Source organism: Lactuca virosa, chromosome 6 (assembly GCF_052849685.1).
Source record: "Lactuca virosa cultivar CGN04683 chromosome 6, Lactuca_virosa_CGN04683_v6, whole genome shotgun sequence".
In the NCBI taxonomy this organism is placed as follows: Eukaryota; Viridiplantae; Streptophyta; class Magnoliopsida; order Asterales; family Asteraceae; genus Lactuca; species Lactuca virosa.
Genome location: NC_136431.1, coordinates 255,518,738 through 255,536,327, shown reverse-complemented (window position 1 = coordinate 255,536,327; position 17,590 = coordinate 255,518,738). Strand labels below are relative to the sequence as shown.

General features: G+C 33.1%; 1 protein-coding gene and 1 pseudogene across 1 annotated transcript; both read right to left on the bottom strand.

Annotated features, from left to right (window-relative positions):
* Positions 1 to 7,379: 7,379 nt before the first annotated feature.
* On the bottom strand, positions 7,380 to 9,699 carry APPR6 (Tetratricopeptide repeat (TPR)-like superfamily protein). The gene is made up of 2 exons (XM_079054436.1): positions 9,470 to 9,699; positions 7,380 to 9,147 (listed from the first exon to the last, which is right to left on the bottom strand). Exons 1-2 carry the CDS (start codon positions 9,470 to 9,472, stop codon positions 7,681 to 7,683), a joined length of 1,470 nt encoding a protein of 489 aa, XP_078910562.1. The 5' UTR covers positions 9,473 to 9,699; the 3' UTR covers positions 7,380 to 7,680.
* Positions 9,700 to 12,413: 2,714 nt separating this feature from the next.
* Positions 12,414 to 14,448, bottom strand: LOC145120212 (putative receptor-like protein kinase At1g11050 pseudogene; annotated as a pseudogene).
* Between the last annotated feature and the right edge of the window lie 3,142 nt (positions 14,449 to 17,590).

The following is a 17,590-nucleotide window of genomic DNA, read 5'->3' as shown; positions in this document are numbered from 1 at the left end:
TCCAAGATTGCTACTTCTCTCTTTAAGACTTCCTTCAAAAATCACACCACAACACTCAAAACTTCAAGGAACAAGAGGGGGAGGCAGTTCTAGGATTTCTCTGAGTAAGGAGGCCAGCCCTAATGGTCAAGTTCTTTAAATAGGGTACTAAACCCGGAAAATTAGGGTTTTCCTTTACAGTGTCTACTCGTCGAGTTGGGCCTTCCAACTCGTCGAGTAGACCCTGAGTCCCGCGTCCAATATCGATCTCTACTCATCGAGTTGGGCTCCCCAACTCGTCGAGTAACAGTGCAAAACCCTAAAAACTTAAAAATAATTGACACCTGGAACAAGCGTTACAGGTTAATGATGCTTAAATATGGTCTAAAACCTAAAAATTAAGGTTTAAGTCTGGCGGTCGTACGCCCAACGTACCAGGCTGGTCATCCGCAATCACATGAGCCCAGTACGCCCAACGTACCGGACTAGACCCATATTCTTCCTATCTTCCGAAAGCCATAACTCCTTCGTCCCGACTCCGATTTCGGCGTTCTTTATATGCTAGGAAAGGTAATGAGAAGCCCTACACTCCTATCAACTCTCCTTTGTCTCAAAACCTTCTGAACTTAAATCCTTAATTTATGAAAGGTCTGAACCATCACTTTTACCATTATACCCTTGGGCTCCAAAACACAAACCGAACTCTTGGATCACATAATCTACATTACCCACATCTAAATGGGTCTAAACCTCTATTCCCTCAAAGTCCGAAGCCTTATGATAATTGATCTTCGGGTCACGGTCCCGAATTAGGAAACGACTTGAAACAGGGTGTTACAATACACTTATACATGATATGTATTACTGGTTTACGACTTTGTCCAGGCCCTTATCAGAGCATATAGTTGTTCCCAGTAAAAATTGGGCTCCATCAGGGTTCTCCCCTCTCTCCATATAGTTTTTATTGATCTTGGATGAGGTGTATTACCAGCCAAATGGATGTCAGAGTTAGAAGATAAAAGGCTACAAATCTGACATTCTTAAAACTGAGTTCCTTTAGTACCATTTTAGTGGGGATAGAAAGGATGAAGGAGTGGATGTAACTATATGTGAGCAAGCTCTTCATCCAAATGAGAGTTTTAAGTATTTAAGTCTATGATCCACAAAGAATGGGGTGTCGAGGTAGATGTCACTCATCGTAGTAAGGCGGTCAGTTAAAATTGAGGATGACCTCAGGTGTCTTGCTTGATAGACCATTAAAATTGAAGGATAAATTTTATAGGGTAGCATTAAACATGCCATGTTGTATGATCTAAATATTGCCTGAGCAATAAGGAAAAAGATGGAAGTAACAAAAATAAGGATGATGAGGAAGACATGCAATAGAACTTTGCTAGACGGTATCTTGAACGAGGCTATTAGAAAACTCGTTGGGAGTGACAATGATCAATAGGAAATTGAGGAAACGACACTTCCGGTAGTATTAACATATACAAAGAATACTAGCATCAACAACAATAAGGAGGGTTGGGTCGTTGATGGTTCATGGTAAGAGGAGATGGTTGTCTTCAAAGGAAATTGGGGGATACTCCTAGGTTAGACATGTAGGACTTGGTCATATAATTATGGTGCTTACTTAGTTTTTTAATATTTATTGTTGATATTTGCTCTCAGTGCATAAACTTGTATTATAAGTTATACCTTTTGTTCTAATGTCCATGCTGACTTATAGTGGCGAATGTACATATAACCAAGGTGGATCATTTGACCCACCTATATATATATATATATATATATATATATATATATATATATATATAACAAGTTATGTATTATTACATTTGTGACCTATCTTAGATAAATCTAGTCAACTACTATAATATTTTTGGCAAAGAAAAAAACAAATGCAACTCATATTCTATATTTTAATAGGTCAAAATTTTTAAGGTATAATCCAATATGAATAGTCCACTACAAGTTAAATTAAAAAAGAAAAAGTAAAAAAGGAACAATAATCGTTCATCAATATTCAGTCTCAACGTCGTTTCCTTCTTCAAGCCTCAATTCCCGCTACACAATCGTTGATCACTATCTGGTGCACTACATCACAATTGACGATCAGCCGATCAGGTGTGTCGGTTGCCATTTGCCACTTGCCACCGCTGACAGCTGCCCCTCCGCTACATCGTCCAGTAGTCGTCCACTCCCCACTCTTTCCTCCTCAGCCTCTTGTTGGATATAATTGTAATAACTTAAAAAAATTGTTTATGCGACCCGATCTAGACCCGCAATTAGTATTTTTTTGAATTTTTTCCAATTTTTATGGATATCATTTAAATAGTGAACCATGTCATTCTAGACTCGCCACTGCTGACTTACTCCCTTTGTCTGTCTTATTTGCATGGCACATGCCTCAAGATTCATTTGTTTGTTTTATGTTTTACATTTTTGTATTACTACTCACACCGACTTACTGTCATTATAAAAGTGATAAATAACTATGTGTTATATTTTTTTATTATCTCGAAAATAAAACATGTTTATCATTTTGAGTAGGGATAATGACTTAAAAGGGTAATATATTTTTCGATTTGTACACATTTGGTCACTGAGTTTTTTTTTTTTTCGTTCACATTTACCCCTTCAACTTGTTAAACTGTACACATTCAGTCCTTATGACCGGTTACTCCAGGTTAGCCGGGAAAAATGACTTAATAGGGTAATATATTTCTCATTTTGTACACATTTAGTTCTTAATATTTTTGTACACATTTAGTCCTTAATATTTTTTTGTTTCAGAATAAGACATTTTTGTTTTTGTACTCATTCAGTATTTATGAATGATTTCTTTAGGTTTTTCTTACGATATCTTACGCAGGACAATCATTGATGAAGTGTGTGGGGCTCTTGATGTTTATGTGTAACGTCTCATTTTCACAACCAAAATTTTTCATTTTTAAATAAGGCAAAAGTCCCTAATTATAAATTCATTATTAAGAAAAAACGTTTATTCCAAAATACATTTATCGAAAATCAGAGTAATATAAGAAATGCGGAATCCTTAATACTGTTGATGAGTGTGTACAATCATGTCTTCTTCTTCCCACGGTCAACGATAGAACCTGAAAACATAAACAACTTGGTAAGCACAAAGTTTAGTGAATTTTCCCCAAAATACTCGATACAACAAACGTATTATCATGCATAACGAGCCCACACTCATCAGATTGGAATACCCTGGCCCAATCAGTTATCGGACTGGAATGCCAACATGCAACATGTCCAATCAGTCATCAGACTGGAATGCCCAGGGTTTGTCGGCATGCCGCCTTAACCCAACCGCTCTTCTCGAGCCTCCGTGCCTACACCTTACAGCCTGTCCGCACCAGGTATCTTGGCCTACAACATATAGCAGGACCACCTCAACCTATCCCACCACCATATGGCTATCTCACGTAAGATGTCATGAGAAAAACCTAAAGAAATCATTCATAAGTACTAAATGAGTACAAAAACATAAATGACTTATTTTGCAACAAAAAAATATATTAATGACTAAATACGTACAAAAATATTAAGGATTAAATGTGTACAAAATGAGAAATATATTACCCTATTAAGTCATTTTTACCGGCTAATCTGGAGTAGTCGGTCATAAGGACTAAATGTGTACAGTTTAACAAGTTGAAGGGGTAAATGTGAACGAAAATAAAAATCAGTGACTAAATGTGTACAAATCAAAAAATACATTATCCTTTTAAGTCATTGTCCCTTTTGAGTATGTCTTTTGCTATAGTTTTTTCCATATATTTTATGCTACTGGAGTACTAGTATATTCCAACATATCATGTTGATATATTTCTAAAATTTATATTGTGAGGGTGACTTCGTTATAATTAAGCTAAAATTGGAGGGGTGAAACTATAAATTCCATCAACTTAAATGACAAAATTTGTCATTATGGATGTGGGTTAGGTGGGTAGGTTATAGAAAGTAGGAATTAAAAATTCATACAATCTATCAAATGTTTTCATAAATAGGGTTGTTTTCTATTATCTATGTTGCTTGTAATAAATATAATTAGTTAATTATTCCGGTAAGGTGTATTATTATTACCTTATATTATATTTTATTTATAAAAAAAACATTTAATTTGAGTGCTACTTTAGGAATAATTAGATATATGAACGTAACTAGTCATATATCATTAAAATATGTGTGAAGGGAAAATGAAATTACGTATTTACTTGAAACATATTAACGGACCAATATACATGAATCATTTATGTTGTTCCGTATATGGTTTGACTTGGATTAAAAACAAACTTTATATTATAACGACGATGGCATTAAATAGTAAATAAGTTATATGTTTGTTTTATTCAAAGGTTTGTTTGGTAGGATTTAAACTTTTAAGATCCAAATTTTTAAAAGGTTGGACAGGACAGTAGGCGGAAGGATAATGAGAGCCGTGTTAAATATAAAAAGAAGAGGGAAAACCATAAAAGATATGTTGAAAAAATAGGGTATTTCTGAAACACGCATATTTTTTTTCTTCAGATACAACTCCTCTTAAAAATTAAAAGTTTGTTGATCAATTAAGAGACAAAAATTAAAAGGTTATCAAACATTTTGAATCTAAAAAGTTAAAAATTTACCTCTTAATTAAAAAATTAAAAGGCTACTAAATAGCCCTGAATATTTTAAACATTTTCCAAGAGCTTTGATTATTTAACTTTCATTTTTGTTCCATTATTAGTATGAAATATGTATCTTCAAACATGTAGCCGGTTAAATTGAACATTTTCCAAAGGGTTTCTAGCCCAGCGGTATCCGGTGTTGCCTTCTCTCCTTGAGGTTGAGGGTTCAAGTCTCATCGTGGACATATGTGGATTTAAGGTGTAGTTTAGGAGTAGGTTAGATTTCCCGTTTCAAAAAAAAAATAAGTATGTAACCGACTTATTAAAAACCATTTCATTAAATAGCATCTTAAACTTTTTAAAACTTTTAATCACGTTTCACATCACATATCCAACATGGAAAAAAATATAAAAATTCAAAACAATGTAACAAATCTACAAATTGGTAGGTTTAGAGCTGGTAATGGGCCGAACTGAGTTGGTCTCAGTTTCAACCCATTTATTAATTGGGTTTAAGATTTCAACTCAACCCAACATTTTTATTTAAATGGGTGGATATTTTCAATCCAACCCAATCTTTCAGATAAATAGGTTGTCATCGGGTTGACCCGTTTATATAATTCTCAACCCAACCTATTAAATAAATGGGTTAAACCTGTGTTAACTCATTTTAAAATAAAAAAGTAAATAAATTAACTAAAGATTCTACCACTTAAAATAGTTCCAAACTTAAATAAACTTTGAAAGTATAATAAATTAAAAAACCTGTGTTAACTCATTTTAAAATAAAAAACCTGTGTTAACTCATTTTAAAATAAAAAAGTAAATAAATTAACTAAAGATTCTACCACTTAAAATAGTTCCAAACTTAAATAAACTTTGAAAGTATAATAAAAGCACAATCTCATTTCACAAATAAAAAGAAATTGTTCAAATAACATTAAAGATATGTAATTTCAAAATAATTTTGAAGAGTGACTAGTGTTGGCGCAAAGAAAAAAGATAAGAATTAGGATTGTCTTTTTAAAAAAGCTAAATAACAATACAACATTGTAATTTATAAATTAATACTTAGATTAATACATGGTAATATTTAAATAATTATTAAATTATATATATATATATATATATATATATATATATATTAAAGTTAAATGGGTTGGTGGGTTGAAAACGGGTTGATAACTTTACCCAACCCAACGTATTTAATTAAATGAGTTAGGCGGGTTAACCTATTTAACCTAAATGGATTAAAAATCTCAACCCAACCTGTAAATTTTGGGTTGGGTTTGATGGGTTGGATCGATTTTTACCGACTCTAGATAGGTTACATAGTTTGAAATAAAATTTGAGATACCATGTGAAACAAATATGAAACTCTAACAATTTATTGGCATTCTAGTATTCTACCTATTTTTAACTTGTGAAAATCAAATGGATAGACCATCTAATATAAAGAAACTCTAATCATTTCAATAGAGGTCAAAAATAAAATGATGATTTTAAGCCTTTTGGGCTTTTTCTTTTACATGTCACATCTCTAAATGGTGCCAATGTCTAATTTGGTTGGACATTTTACAAGGAGCGAGTATAGAGTTTCACAATTCTAACCGGTCTAATGAAATGAAACTGGTTTTTTTTTTTTTTTTTTTTTTTTTAAATTGGTTCAATTAAAACTAAACCATCCGTTTGATATAGTTTTTTTTAATTGAAACCGGTTTTTTCAGGTTTTATAAAAAATCCGAACTGAACCGGTTGCTAATTTACATTACAAAAAAAAACTTTTTACAAAATTTCATTTTCAATAAAAACGAGGCCATTTTTTTTGCCAGAACCAGTTTAAAACGGGTGTTTGTGCACCTCTGAGTGAATGTTTGTTTCTTTTCAAAATTGATAAACAATTTTTTATTTGAAAGATTATGCAAAAACTAATGACTCAATTGGTGGACAAAAGTATATTTTTTATAGTTGAAAATTAAAATCCTAATTCCACCCAAACATCTTTGCTCTATTTACATGTACCACTCCAAATTTCATAATAATAGCAACTAGAAAATTATGGTAAATAAATACCCATCGCCATCAATATATAAAATTTAATAATTTAATGTGCTTGTGCGTATATACAGTCTTAACATTTGCTTTATAATATTCTAACACTTTTCATGTCGGTATACATGAGATGAGATGTATAATTACTTGATGTCACTATATATATATATATATATATATATATATATATATATATATATATATATATATATATATATATATAATTCACAAACTAATATATTGAATCCACATGTGAGCTTTATATATGATTATGTGATTTCTCTATAATCATACATAAAATTCACACAATAATACATTGAATTTACATATGAATCTGCTCATGCAAAGTTCACAATAACAAAAAAAATGAATTCACATGTTATGATAAGATAATCACATAATTGCATATGAATATGATGTTTACTTGTTCTTGTTTTGTTTTTGCTCTCCTTCAGGTTCAAATTTTCTTGTTGGGTTCGAGTATTCTTTTCATCCAAATGTAAATTCCCATATTATATCCTAGTTGGCCCTTACCCCTTATATTTATTAGTTTTTTAAAGCAACCCTAGTACTAATTAATTTTTTGAAATTTTATCACACACATTTTTTATAACTTTATCAATTATATTATTTCATAATTACAACCAAATGAATTATTCATAATACAATCATTTTAAACTGATTGTCATATTAAAACCAAATAAACTATTTAAATTTTTAAATAAATTTGATTAAATTTAATATATATAACTAATTAATATCAATGTAATATATAACATAATATTACACATAATAATTATTACATTTAAAATTTAAACCATAGGGTTAAATAAACCTAGAACTTAAAAGACAAACTGTGACATCCAGCAACCCTTGAGTTGACACACACTGCACTGCTGCCCAAAAAACATCATCTGAGATATAAATCAGGTACACAACGGCCCACCTGATTGTTGTCATAAGAGAGGGGCCCACCAAATTGAATAACAAAATCTAAACATTCCTCTAATCAATCACATAATGGCTCTTTTACCAATAAGTTCAACTTCTGTTGTAAAAACTCAAACACATCATCACGCTTTTGATCCAAAAGCAATTTTCTCAACCTCCCAAAAGTCAACCTCGGTGGCCTAATTCCTTTCTCAATCATTTCCTCCATTAACACACAAGCTTCAGAAGCATCTTCATTTTCACACAACCCGTTAATCATAACAGAAAAAGTATGCAAACTAGGAACAAATTGCTTCCCTTTCATATACTTCCAAACTTTTTGTCCCATTTCAATATCACCCGTTTCACAAAACATCTTAATCATCATCGTATACGTATCCGCATCAGGTTCACAAATCTTGATCATCCTTTTGAAAACCTTAAACGCCTCATTACTTTCTTTTCTATCTATCAAATGATTCAAAAGAATGTTACAAGTTCTTGAATTTGGATTCACCTTTTTGCATTCCATTTCGTTTAAAACCCTATACGCGTTTTTAACCTTGTTTACTTTACAAAATGCACTAATCAACGCATTGTAAACTGCCACGTCAGCATGAACACCGTTTCTTTCCATTTCAAGAAACGTATCAACAGCATCTTCGATTCGGTTTTCAATCCCGTATGTGTGAATTAAAATACTGTATATGAAGGATGTGGGCCCACAACCGTTATATTCCATGTCTTTTATTATATCGATAGCTTCATCTACCCTACCTGTTTTACACAAAATATCAACCATGATCCCGTATGTGACAATATCAGGGGTACATCCGTCATTTTCCATTTCTTTATAAATCTCTCTTGCTTTAGGCAAATTGGGATCCTTTCCCCACCCTTCGATTAATATACTGTAAGTTTTCTGATCAGGTTTAAATCTTTCTTTCATTGTGTCAAAAATCTCTTGGGCTTTTCTTACGTTTCTTGATTTACATAATGCACTTAATAAACCATTAAAAGCTGATAAATTTGGAGGGGTGTTGTATTTTTCCATGATATTGAAGGTGTAGATTGCCTCTTCGACTTTTTGTGCTCTTGCATACTTTCTCATAATTATGCAAAAAGTCTCGATATTGAGCAGGTTTTTAGTTCTCATGGTGTTTATAAGATCCCACATGATTTCATATTGTCTGATTTTGGCTAAAGATTCAATCATGGCATGATAAGCTTTTATAGAATGTTCATAGTTACGTTGCTTACCTGCCCAATCAAAGAATTGATACACCAACATGCCTGCATTTGTGAATCTTTTAAGGACTTGTTCTACTACTTCAGGTGATGGCCTTATACCACTTTGATCAAGTGCAGTTGCAACTCCTAGCTTTGGACATGACATCATGATTTTGCATATTTGTTTTGTGGGGTCGAATAATATGTCTTTCTTTGTTTCAATTGAGCAGTATGTTCTTCTTCTGGGATGAAAAAGATTTCTGAAACTTGATTTCATAGGACTGGTGAATACTCTGATCATATTGTCGTGGATCACCTAGAAGAGTTGGAGACCATCAAACAACTTTCTTGCATTTAAATTATAACTAAGAGCTTAAAGAGTAAAGAGTATCAAAAGAAGTCCCCAAGGGATAATAATAATTGTCATGGGCATTTCATCAAACAGCTTTCATGCATTAACATGTTATCATCTCCAAGCCAACAGACTTGCCAGTTGGGCAGTTGACATTACGAATTTTGAGTTTAGTCTACAGAAATAGGAGCAGTAAAGCTTAAATATCAAACGGTTTGCTTGGTGTACCAAAACTGATGAAAGGGAAAGTAAAAGAATGAAGATTAAATTGAGAGTTCGGACTTGCCATTCGGGATTTCGGAGATTGAGACAACGGGATGTACAGCCGAGCAAGTGTGAGAGCGAGTTCGATTCGAGATGCGAAGATGGAGAAGCGGAGACGCGATCGTGGCGGCCGGCGGGAACGAGCCGACGGAGATGAATTTCGATTTTCGAAGAAGCAGGTTTTAATTTTTAACTACTGTATTTATTTGGAGTTTTTCATAAATTATATTAGAAGATCATTTTTAAATAAAAAAGCTTAATATTAAAAGTACTTCTTCGGTTCTTTGTACGTATAATATTAAAGTATATGATATTTTTCTTTCGTCGACATTTCTTTTAAAAAATTTTAGTCCACCAGCAAACCATTTTCTTTTATTTCATATATTAAAGTTGACTAACATTTGAGGGGATTAAAAGTTTGTGGATTTCAACCTAACAAGTCGTATTTGTTTATGTTAAGGTTATATACAAATTTTCAAACGTCTACTCTTGAAAATCTAATAGCAAAAAAATAGATCCAGCCAAATTGTAATTTATTGATTTGTATCATATCTCGATTCATTTTTAAAAATTAAAATTAATTTGGTTTTACTAAGTTAAATTGGATCGAACTGATCTATTCAAACGAATATCATCGTCGATTGTTTTAAAAGGCTCATGTTGTCGAACTAAGACGCATCATGGAGGGGCGGAACACGAACAATATAAATAGGGGGCCAAAACAATGACGTATCAATAAAAAAATTGAGACGAGGACAAACCTTAAACAATATATCTATCCTATCTACTCTAATAGTTCACTGTAAAAAAGATATATATCATAAAATAATTGCTTTCATGCTGATTTGTTTTTTTAAAATGGATATTCAAACATCAACATGTCTTGTTTATATAACTTAATGTACTAATCAAAAGCAATAACAAAGTTATACATGTCTTGTTTATATATCTTCATGTCCTTATCCTTATTAAAATCAACACAAAAAACAACAATTATACTAATATAAATATAAAAACAGACATTAGGTTATAACTAAATAAAACATTAGATATTTTTATAGAAGTTTTTATTGAAAAAGTAATTGAAATAAGCATAAAGGATAACAATCAACATATAACTGGTGACACTTTGGAAGAAAAAAAATGCGACAATACAATGTACTATAGAAATAATTACAAAACAATTTGACATCAAAAAGCTTATGACTCAGCGTTATCAAGTGTTGTCCTCCTTATTTGAGGTGAAGGTTCAAGTCTCGTCGTTGACATAGGTAAAACTAAGTGTTAGATAGGAGAATATTATATTTGTTTTTAAAAAAATGACATTAATGTGGCAGACTAGCAACACATTTAACAGAAGCAATCCTCTAATACGATTAAATAAGAAATTAATGCCAAAAGTAAATCAACTGAAATCCAGAGAGAAAAAGAACTCAAAGGAGATGACTACTGGGGAGGCTTCAAGTGCGTAAGCGGTGGAAAAGATCCACGAAGGAGAGCGACGGGGGCAAGAGAAAAGAGTGGAGGACATGTGATGGGAAAGATTTCATTTGAAGCGAAGACTATTGGATTAGCGAGTTCTCAGGAGTGGTTATGGATGCATTATCTTTTTTCTCCAGTTTGATTTATTTCTTGTTATTTTCTCCATTTATTTAATCTTGAATTATCTATGTTTTGAAAATCCAGGAGGCCATTGTAGTAGTTATGCTTAAATAATAGACTAATTATAAATATTTAGATGTTAGAAGGCTAAAAACCAGGTGCCCTGGCCCTTAAAGGATCCGTCACTAGTATCATGCTTTCCAAAACTCATATCTAACATTATACCTTAAGAAATAACCGCCTTACAATATCTATATAATTTTAAATAATATATACAAAATCGAATAATAGTTTAAAATAGTAATATATATATATATATATATATATATATATATATATATATATATATATATATCCCTTATATACCAAATTCTTGATTGAGTAAAAAACATTGTGGCTTTGTCGTTGCTCCTAAAACTTAAGGCTTGACATTACCGACATTACAACATGTCACTTCTCGGATCATTAAAACATTTGTATTATTGTTAAAATCCCGATCTTAATTTAAAATTTTACGATTTTAAGATTCTATAAGTGAAAAATAATTTGTATCACACTACGATTCCGAACTCACATTTTTAATTTTATTATATAGCAAAGTCTCAAAAAACCATCTATTCAACTTGAAATCGAGCATCACAAGTTGTAAAACTATATTAGAGCATCATCATTTAATCAAATTATTTCAAATTAGTCCGGGCACACTCATATTATGATCTTATATTTTTAGCCACTTGCGAACAAATTTGAATATCAATTTATTTTGATTGGATTTTTTATCCAGATGTTACGATCATATCTCTTACAAAACGTATAAATATTTTAAAAAAGATCTCTGATGGTAACAATATAAACAATTTAGTTTTTAGCTATAATTTTTGAACTGGAAATATCTGCATGTTACTTAAAGTCAAAAAGACCGCATCACTTTCTCTAAGAGGTATTCTTTTAGACAACTATTTCAAGTAAGTTCTTTTTTTTTGTTTCTTTTTGAAGTCGAGACAAACAGCCAACTCATCAAAAGGTAGATTTCCTTTTTGTTTGCATTGATCATTTATGGATCCAAAAGGTGGTTGTATATTGGCTCTCTACCTTGATTGGGAAATTCATCCCCTCCACAAATGTATGTGTCCTTCCACATTTTATTGATATTGTGGTTAATATGGTAAACACATATTTTTTAAGTCTTTTATAATTTTTGTGTGTGTGAAGTTACTTTACAGATCTCATTAATTTATTAAGGCTCACACGATAAAAAAAACATTCTGTTTTACCATTTATAGGTTTGTGTTTAGTTTCTAAATCTAGTTCGATGTATAACCATTAAGTTCTTCAAATTTTACAAGCATCATTTTTCAACAAACTTTGTAAAAGCGAAAAATAGAGAAAAATGAACAATTAAGAATCCTATACTTACATAAATGGTACAAAAAGCATTACCATTTACCAATTTCAAGTGTTAAGAATTGAACTCGTTATCGACCCATCGCTACTCGACCACAAACTGGTACCATGCCGGAAACTCAGTCCAAAAGACTCTTGACCAAGCGGCGGTGGCCGGTCCGGCAACCGAGGAATGTCAATATCACCTTCCAACATCTTCAGAGCTTCTGAAATGGTAGGTCGAAGCACCACCATGGCATGAGCACAAAGTAATCCAACTCTTACAAATCTACCCATCACACCCTTCGGCGACGTCCCTTCTTCTCTCATCGACTCATCAAAAACCTCATCAATTCCATCCGATTTCACCTTCTCCCATGCCCAATCGGCGATCAAAACCATCCCAGAATACGCCGCCCCTTTCACCTCTTCAAGCACCTTCCTCCCACTCATGATCTCAAGAACGATGATCCCAAAGCTATACACGTCGCTCTTTTCTGTCAATTGCCCGTAAAGAGCGTATTCCGGTGCTACGTAGCCATAAGTTCCGGCGACTCTAGTGGTCATCTGAGACTGCCCGTCTCTACTTTGCTTAGCTAATCCGAAATCCGCAACTAGGGCTTTCATGTTTGAATCTAGAAGAACGTTTGTCGCCTTTATATCGCGATGAAATATCGGGGGTTTAATCCCGTCGTGTAAATAAGATAGCCCTTTCGCCACATCGAGAATGATCGATTTTCGTTGAGGCCAAGTTAAGCTTTTTTCCGGTGTCCGTTTATTGAAGATATGATCATGTAAATTACCATTTGGCATGAAATCATAAACCAGGTACCTTTCGTTTCCTTTAATGGCGTCGCTAGTGACACAAAACCCTCGAAGTGGGAGAAGATTTCGATGTCTTATCTTGCTTATGATATCGGCCTCGTTTACAAAATCGTCGTCTGCTTCAGTATCGAAGCTGGTCATCTTTTTGACGGCGACCTCCGTTCCATCGGAGAGGGTTCCTCGGTAAACAATCCCGAATCCACCTTGACCGATGAAGTTTTGTTCAGAGAATCCATCGGTGGCGACGTCGAGCTCGGCTATACGGAACCATTTTGCACCGGTGTTGGGCAAAACACGAGCTCTTACTGTTCTTACATAATCTGTGTGAAATTGATTTTCTTTCCTTTTGTTTTTGAATCTCCTGTACGCGAAAACTGCACCCAGAAAAAGGAGAGTTCCGATCAAAGCTCCTAAAATCGCGAAAATGGTGTTTTTCTTGGATCTTGAATTGGATCTGGATTTAGCTAAAGGTACGCCGAGGATGCAATCGGCAGTTCGAGTGTCTTCCGGGCCAAAACTGTTGACGATTGCGGCGGCGTATAGAGCGGTGAAAGTGAAGCATTTACTTGAGTTACGGCTTAAAGCTACTAACCGGGTGTTAACCGCCATTCCTGCATCAAGGCAGGAGCTGCAGCTGAGAAATCCGGCGAAATCAACGTTGCAGGAAGAGTCAAGCGCGGTGGTCGGGCCTGATTTGTTGACCCAATCTGATAACGTCACAATCTCAGCGCATTTTGACGGGGTTGCGACGAACTCAGTGGTGGAGGTGAGGCAGGTGGAGAAGATCTGTGTGATGGAGATTGAAGAGAGATGGGATTGGAAATCGGAAAGGCAAGAAATGGAGGATTGGAGGTTTGGGAACAAGAAAGTTGAGGTTTGGTTGAGGTGGTGAGCGAGGCCGATGCCGAAGAGACTCCGGAGAGTTTGGCAGCAGTTTGGGGTGGCGGTGTCGTTGGTGGTGGTGGTCCGGCAGGCGGAAGAATCCCATGGAAAGGTGGTAACATAGTTGAAATCTGTTGAGCATGAAGAAGAAATTGCTGCTCGATGTAAAGAGGGGAGGATGAAGAAGAAACAAACCAGACACAAGAACCGGCATTTCCCCATTAATGGTGACCTTACTTTCTCCCAAGCAAATGGTTGCTTTGAGCTCATTGGATATGTTATGTAACTTGTTGATGGTGCAACTTGGAGAAAATGTACAACTTTTTAAGCACAAGTTACAACTCAAAATATTATCTTTATCGGTAGTTAATGTTAGGAAGGATTTGTAGTTAATGTTAGGAAGGATTTGTCTTTATTTAATCTTTACAGCATACATCATTATTTTTTTGGATATATTAAACTCTGATAGAATAAAGTAATTTGTGAAGGCTGTCACATGTTAAGCTTTACAAAATACATCATTATTTTTAGGATATATTAAACTTTGATAGAATAAAGTAATTTGTGAAGGTTGACACATGTTGATTACATTAAAGGGGCGTATTTTTTTATATTTCACACGGTAATAGTCAAAGTCAAACTTAGTACAATGATATATCCAAAAAAAGAAAATTAAGGTAATAAAATGTCTCTTTCTACCTCATTCAAGTTTCAACAATGCGGAACTCAAACACCAAAGAAAAAAAAACAAACTTTTTCCCTTCCATTGCTCGGATATGTTTATGAAATTGCAATGTTTCCATGAAGCATTTTCAACTTAGAAAAGTATAATATTGAAATAATATATCTTTTTCTGTATCTTTACTTTTTTATTTTTTGGAACCAACGGAAAAATATATAAAAATAGGAATGACGAGGTTAGGCCCGAAGAGAAAATATGATTAACCAAATAGCCACCAAACAATGCTTCTTCTTTTGGATGGAATAAAGGTAAGAGAGAATAGGATTCGCTACCAAATAATAGGGGTGTGCTAAAAAACCGAAATCGAATAACCCAATCGAACCAAATGATGTTTGGTTTATGTGGTTTGGGTTATTCGGTTTAATTAACTGAATAAGGATACCTTATTTGATTTGATTTTGATTAAATTTTTATTATTTGGTTAAACCGAAAAAACCAAATAAGTTGTTTAATTAATATATGTTTTTATAGTTTATATCTAAAAATTAACCTTTTTTATTTAAATTGATGAATTAGTTACTAAAAAAGTTTTTGATAACTCGCTATTTACTTATTAACCATTATAAATTTATAATTGTTTATATATTGTATTTAAAAAAACAACAACTAATTAGTCAAATATTAATTAACCTTCAATCATTTATTTCTTCTTCATCTTCGACTAAAACTATATTAACTTACATCTACATCTTGTATGATTACATCAACACTTCAAGGCAACATATAATGAAAAGAAAAGTTGGATATAATATGTTATGAATTAATGTATTTTTTTCATTTGGTAAAAGTTTAATAAGTTTTTTTCTTTTATTTTAATATTTATTTTTACATGCGAAATTTTATTTGGTTTAAGCGGTAAACCAAATCAAACTAACCAAAACCGATTAAGGGAAGATGAAGTCGTATACGCTTTGGGCAATGCCATCGCATTGAGCAGCGCTTTCAGTGAGTTTAGCCGTTTTCTTGATTACAACGGGTTTGTAAACCCAACAAACCCGCCATTTGATTTAATGATTATTGTTTGACTTTCTATTTGACCTCAAAAGAAACCCACCGGTGAATATTGCTTTCTACATTTATTTATTTTTGTATAATTCGGAACTTTGCAAAACGAATTATTTTCCATAATTTAGTGTGTTTCTTTCGAATTTTTTTAAACTTCACAAAACTAATTCTTCAAAAAAAAAATATGTTTTATTTTATTTCATATTTTATTTTCTAATTAAATAAATAATAGTGTTGTAACAAGTGGTCGGGAGTCCTTCCCTTCCAACTCATTCAACCCATTTCAACATAAATTTTTTCTATTTTTTTTCTAACCAACAACACATGGAAACTTTATATTTCCCAAACATTTGTCACATAATTATTTTTTATTTAATTAATTTAGAAAATGTAAAATAAAATAAAACATAATATTTTTTTCTTTAAAAAAACGGGGTTGTCTATGTTGATTAAACTTCATTTTAGATTATTTTAATGATGTAAGACAACATCGTGTGCAACTTAAAATAAACAATTTAGTTAATAATGCATATATAATTATATTTTATTATCGTTTGAAGAATTTTGTCTCTCGTTCATATTTTGTATATTATTTGACCTATCCTAAAACAAAATTATGGCTACGCCACCATCCCAATGTTCATGGAAGCACACCCCTTTGATATCGCCAATACCTACCCTCAAAAAACATACGTTACCATCCTCCCTAAGGGAGGAGGGAGTCGTTCCCTCCCAACCTACTGAACCCAATGAACCCACTGCCACATCAGTTTTTCTCTTTGATTTTTTTTCATCTTTCCCAACCCACAACACACGGAAATCATATCTTTCTCAACTCACTCAACCTACTCAATTAAAAAAAATACAAAATAATCAAGGTAAAATCTTAATTAGCAACAGAGTTATCGCCGGTACCACTCCCTCTTTAGCCGGTTGTTTAATTGGTTTTACGAACCCACTTCATCCTCTCTCTCTACTTTCTCTCTCTCATTTTCTCTTATACCGTGTGTTTTAAGATTTGTACCTTAGTTGTTTAGTATTTTTTTTAATTGAGTGGGTTAAGTGGGTTGAGAAAGATAGGATTTCCGTATGTTGTGGGTTGGGAAAGATGAAGAAAAATAAAAAAGAAAAGCTAATGTGACAGTGGGTTCAGTGGGAACGACTCCCTCCTCCCTAAGATGTAAAAAACCGAATTAATTGATTAAACTGGAAACCAAAAAAAAACTGACCGAATAACACCCCTACCAAATAATAATGATTCTTTTTTGGATGGAGTAGAGGTTCGGAAAATGGAGCATTAGTTTACCACACTTGACCCAATTATCCATCTAGAATAAAATATCATTCCCGTACCCTACCACACGAGAGAAAATTTCCTTGTGACTCAATTCCAAGTTCTCTACGTCCCTTGCGATTTTTGTAATGTTGCTCGAAACTATTGGGATGATTTTTAGTCTCCAACACTTGGCTAACTCCTTTTTAAGATTATGAATACCTTTTAATTGTCTAACACCAAAGAAAGTTATTCTATTTTTATATGCCACCACCATTTAATGAGCAATGTTATGTTTGAGGAAACCCACACCAAGACCACTTTCATCTTTTAGAGCAAGAACGTTGTCCCTACCCACCCAATTGATTTTTTATTTTCCATTAACCCATCCCCATAGGAATTTTCTTTGGCTTTTTCTAGTGTCATAATAA